Source organism: Solea senegalensis, unplaced genomic scaffold, assembly GCF_019176455.1.
Source record: "Solea senegalensis isolate Sse05_10M unplaced genomic scaffold, IFAPA_SoseM_1 scf7180000012451, whole genome shotgun sequence".
Lineage (NCBI taxonomy): Eukaryota > Metazoa > Chordata > Actinopteri > Pleuronectiformes > Soleidae > Solea > Solea senegalensis.
The window spans coordinates 1-5,222 of record NW_025320635.1 but is presented as its reverse complement, the minus strand read 5'-3'; the positions used below and the strand labels follow the sequence as shown (position 1 = coordinate 5,222).

The 5,222-nt window shown below is 42.3% G+C and overlaps 1 protein-coding gene across 1 annotated transcript; it reads right to left on the bottom strand.

The window, feature by feature from the left end:
* Positions 1–235: 235 nt before the first annotated feature.
* Positions 236–4,477, bottom strand: LOC122759837 (dynein regulatory complex subunit 7-like; the record flags this gene model as incomplete). The annotated part of the gene is made up of 7 exons (XM_044014834.1): positions 4,355–4,477; positions 2,991–3,030; positions 2,240–2,402; positions 1,447–1,572; positions 870–1,064; positions 608–757; positions 236–445 (listed from the first exon to the last, which is right to left on the bottom strand). Coding segments are annotated over exons 1-7 (918 nt in total), but the record flags the coding sequence as incomplete, so codon positions are not given.
* Positions 4,478–5,222: the final 745 nt, after the last annotated feature.

Sequence of the window (5,222 nt, the reverse complement as noted above, 5' to 3'; positions counted from 1 at the left end):
TAGTAAGTAGGTTAGTTGGTAGGTTAGTAGATAGGTTAGTCGGTAGATTAGTGGGTAGATTAGTGGGTAGGTTAGTCGGTAGGTTAGTGGGTAGGTTAGTTGGTAGATTAGTAGGTAGGTTAGTCGGTAGTTAGTTTAGCGAGTTTAGCATGAACTAAACTCGCCAACATCAGAACATCAGTCTGCGTGACCCTGTGACCCTGACTCTAAATTGGACGGTGTGTCGTGAACTCACCCCGCAGCCCCGCCCACAGTCCTGTTTGTTGACATAGCAGTTGAAGGTGTTCCACAGGCTCTCGATGCCCAGGAAGCTGGCAGTGTCAGTGCTGTAGCTGAGGCCGCTCAGAGGGTCGATGAAGAAGTTCTCTTGGACACCGCGACACCCGGACAGAACCAGGACCCAGCAATGAACCCACAGGGGGTCAAAGGGTCGCTGCTCACCCTGCTGCACCGGGACAGAGAGTGAAAAGTAATTTGTTCAAAATCATTTTTAACAGGGCCACTGAACAGCTTCTCCCAGGCTTAATAATCGCAGTTACACCCATACATTTTAGTGTGAAAGAAGCTAAACCTAGACACTGTGTAACGCTGTGTGTCGCCACGTTACCTCCTCCACTTCCTGTTCGTGAAGCGAGGCAGCTTCTGCCTCCTGTTCCTTCTTCTTCTCCTGCAGCTGCTCCTCAAAGTGACTCTTTAGCTGCCGTGGAGGTCTCACCGTGTATTTGTCCTGCGGGGACTGATGTTCTGACGCCACCTTCTGGACACACACACACAAGTACAATATTTTGCATAAAATAACATCAAAATAAAGTACAAATTCTACAAATTTGTACTTAAACGCAGTTGTCGAGTTGCAGGGCGGTACGTACCTCCGCCTGAGTGCCCAGCAGGGGGCAGTCCTGCAACCTCTGGTCCAACAGACACATCTCTCGGTGGGCGTAGCCGCTGACGCAGTAGGCGTCGTAGTCGGCGCCGAGCAGCAGACCGCACAGCAGGACGGCGTACTCAAAACTCGTGGCTCTCTGATTTTGCATAACGAGTGTGGACGAGAAGAGACGAGCGGGCTGTGACCACAACACACACACACACACACACACGAAAGTAAGTCAGGGTTTCCCACTGGTGGGCAACAGAGGTATTGGAGGTAGTGTATCGAGTGAAACATTTGTTGTTTGTTGTGGGAGAAACATTTCATGTAAAAATAAACAGGAAGTCAAGATTATTCGTAAACACTTGGTTAACTAGACACTTGCTAACGTAGAGCTGCTGATAACTCAAGAAACTGTATGATATACTTTCATGTTCTGAAAATGAGAATGAAAGTTTAGTGTGTGAGTCAGTAACTTCTTTAAAAGTAAGTAGGTAATTAGCCAGGTAGATAATTAGGTAGTAGGTAGGTATACAGTCATATGGTGTGTGTGTGTGTGTGTGTGCATGTTCACTGACGGGGTCGTAGGGCAGCTCTAGAGGCTCCAGGGTCAGGAAGTCAGACACAAACGAGGCACAGCCCTGCCAGCTATACAGTTCAGGATGATCCGTGGGAGCAGGTCGTATCGTCGTCGACACAAACTTCTGATGATGGAACAAACACACGGTGTCATGACACACAGACAGATGGACAGACACACAGACACACAGAGACAGAGACAGAGACACAGACAGACATACACAGAGCCAGAGACACAGACACACAGACAGAGACAGACACAGACACACAGAGACACAGACAGACACACACAGAGACAGAGACACAGACACACACAGAGCAGACACAGACACACAGAGACACAGACAGACACACACAGAGACAGAGACACAGACACACACACACACACACACACAGAGACACACACAGAGACAGAGACAGAGACACAGACTTCCACAGACACACAGACATACACACAGAGACAGAGACACAGACACACACAGAGACAGAGACACAGACACAGACACAGACACACAGACACAGACACACACAGACACACAGAGACAGAGACACAGACATACAGACATACAGAGACACACAGAGATACACAGACAGTACACAGACAGAGAGACACAGAGACAGAGACACAGACAGACAGAGACAGAGACACACAGACAGACACACATACACAGACAGACACATATACACAGAGACACAGAGACACAGATACACAGATACACAGACACAAATACACACATACACACATACACAGAGACACCGATACACAGACACGTAAACATGAACGCACGTCACCTTTACTCCACACTCGTTGACGGGGCAGAGCAGCAGCCGCTTGCGTTCAGGATGCAGGTGAGAAAACTGACGGTGGAAGTTGTCGGCGATGGCCAACAATTCATTCTCCTGAGAAGTGTTAGTGGTGTAGGACCTGGGATAGGAGGCGTCGGCCATGTTCAAGCTGGTGAAGACAACATGCAGGGTGGAGTGGCTCAGTGGTTAAGACCGGTACCTTGCGTGCGAAAAGACATCATGGTTGCAACAGTCGCAAGTTCAACTCCACCCCTGGCTGATTGTACTCAATTCCATTGTAAGTCGCTTTGGATAAAAGCGTCTGATAAATCACATGTAATGTAATGTAATGTTAAAATCACTGGTTTTCTCTATGGACTTTGGTGTGGGAGAGTGAGTGGTTTACAAACTTCAGTTTCCTGTAGGAAAAGTCTGTCTAACAGTGAGATGTGAACGTGTGATGTAGATATTATAAACTGACTATCTTTTGTAACATGACATGAGTCCATTATCACACGCTGTCACGTTAAAATACTGACTTTCTCTGTGGACATTGGTGTGTGTGTGTGTGTGTGTGTGTGTGTATTCACAGAGGCTGTTGAGGTGACTCTTCCTCCTCTTGTGTCTGTTCCCTCAGTTGCTCGTCTGTCTCCAACTTTAATAAACATATTAAAAGGATATATTTAAATAGTTACGTGTTGAACATACACACACACACACACATTGTGCAGATGTGAAAAAATATTTTTTTCCTCACCTCGAGTTTACGTTGTTTATTTCAGGTCCAGACACAGAAACTGTCGTCATGTAAAAAAACAACAACAGTATTTTTTATCTTCCACTGAACCAGTAGCTAGCTTAGCATTAGCATTAGGTTCAGTAACCTCGAAAAATGACTAAACTACCATTTTTAATATAAACGTCCTTATTATCATTAGTACTATCAGAAATGTTCTTGATTGTAGCTGTTTAATCTGTTTTTGTTTTTAGTTTGTCAAACAGCATTTCATCTTTCACTGAACAGGAAGCTAGTTCAGACAAGTTTCATGTAAATAAACTTCATCATTATCATTAAAACGTTTAGATAAACTACAATATTCATGAAAGAATCTGTTGAATCTATTTAGTCGTTAAACTAATATTACAGAAGCTAGATTAGCATTAGCACCTGCTAACCCGTACCAATGAATTTTAACTAAGGTTAGTAAACTACAGAGAACTAAAGACATTGACTTAAATTCAGTTAGTAAAGTGTTTATGACTGCAAATGTTAAATCTGTTGATTATTTTTTAAGATTTAAGTCAAATATTACACTTATCAGAAGCTAATGTAGCATTAGCTCCTGTTAGCCTGTACCAGATAAGCCTACGGCTAACCACAGAAGAAGTTAACCAGCTAACATTAGTTTGAAAAAAAAAGAAATAAACTACACTGTTAATGATTGTTCTAAACCTAAACCTGAAGCTATATTAGCATTAGCACCTGTTAAACCTAGACCAGTTAACATTAGCCAAGGTTAGTAAACTATTACACAATGACTAAAATTCAGTCTTTAATATACATTTTTATAAACATTAAGTAAACTACAGTGTCAATGACTGTCGGCTTTGAATCTTTTTTTGTTGCTTAAACACTACTTTAGCATTAGCACATGTTAGCATTAGCATTATATTATGTCACCTCCAGTGTATTTTTTACCTGATATTTGTTAAAACTAATGAAATCAAAGACACAAAGTAAATTAAATCATCAAGCGTAAGAGTGAAGTCATATCATTGCCATTAAAACATAGATACCATGAACCCTTTGATGTGAAATTATCAAAGATCAAAGAGATCAACGACGGCAGTGTTGTAATGCAACAATGTCATGGATGTAATCGTAATTCTATCAAAGAATTTGACAAACAGCTGTAAAATAGCTACGAAAAACTAACTGAGTTCATAAAATTTTGGTGGTGGAGAAAACCGAAAGAAGAAAATTATGAACAATAAATAACGTTACTAAATACACATTACTAAAGAAAACCATTGAGTGTAAACTAGTTTCTGCTCAAAAGAAAACAATGGGTCAAATATTCCACGTGAACGTAACGAACTTTAACTACAAATGTAACTCACCAACAGCTTCATTGGCTTCCTTCTCGGTCTCCATGGCAACCAAAAACAGCGTCACGTGGTGGATGCTCCCGTGTTGCCTTCACGGACTTTAAAAAATCGGGCGTAAATGTCCATTTTATGGATTTAAAGTTGGTTTAGTAGTTTCACATGTAAATGACGACATTGACACCTGTTTGTCTAAATCTCAGGTGCAGACGACTTGTTTGAATTTGACTCCTCCCACAATCACATTAAAAAAAACAAAAAAACAATCACATGTCATAGACGCGGAACAACAGAAAATCACTTCACGATCAAAAATAACCAGGGTAAAATAACAGTGTGTTGTTTCGTTCTGTCAATTTGTTGTGTCAATAAAGTAGCAGGAAGAAGAAAAAAAAAAACCGATGTTGACGCATGCGCGGTTGGTCCACTTCCTGTTTCTCTGCTGTAGCATTAGCAACAACAGCAGCAGAGAGATCAACAGAACGTTTCCGACAGAACCGCTCATTCTGTGCGTTTTCTCTCGTTTTTATCTGAAGCTCCGCGTCTCTCTGGGTGTCCTCGGGTTTCTCCGGTCGTGCTCGGGGGTTTTCGGCTGCGTCCATGCGCGCTCCCGCCTGTGTGTCGCTGCTGTTTCTGTCGCTGCTGCTCAACGATGATGCGGCGGCTCGTCACTTCAGTGAGGAGCAGATGTTCGCTGTCAGGTCGTTATTCCAGCGTTATCTCATCATTATTTATCATTATTTCATCTGAAAGGTTCAAAACACAACTTTGTTCAGTCTGAAAACTAATAAGGTTCATTTTTACACGTTTTTACAACCAGATTTTCACTGTAAACCGTCTCTGATTTCGCTCATGAAACCACAGCATTCATAAACAAATGTTT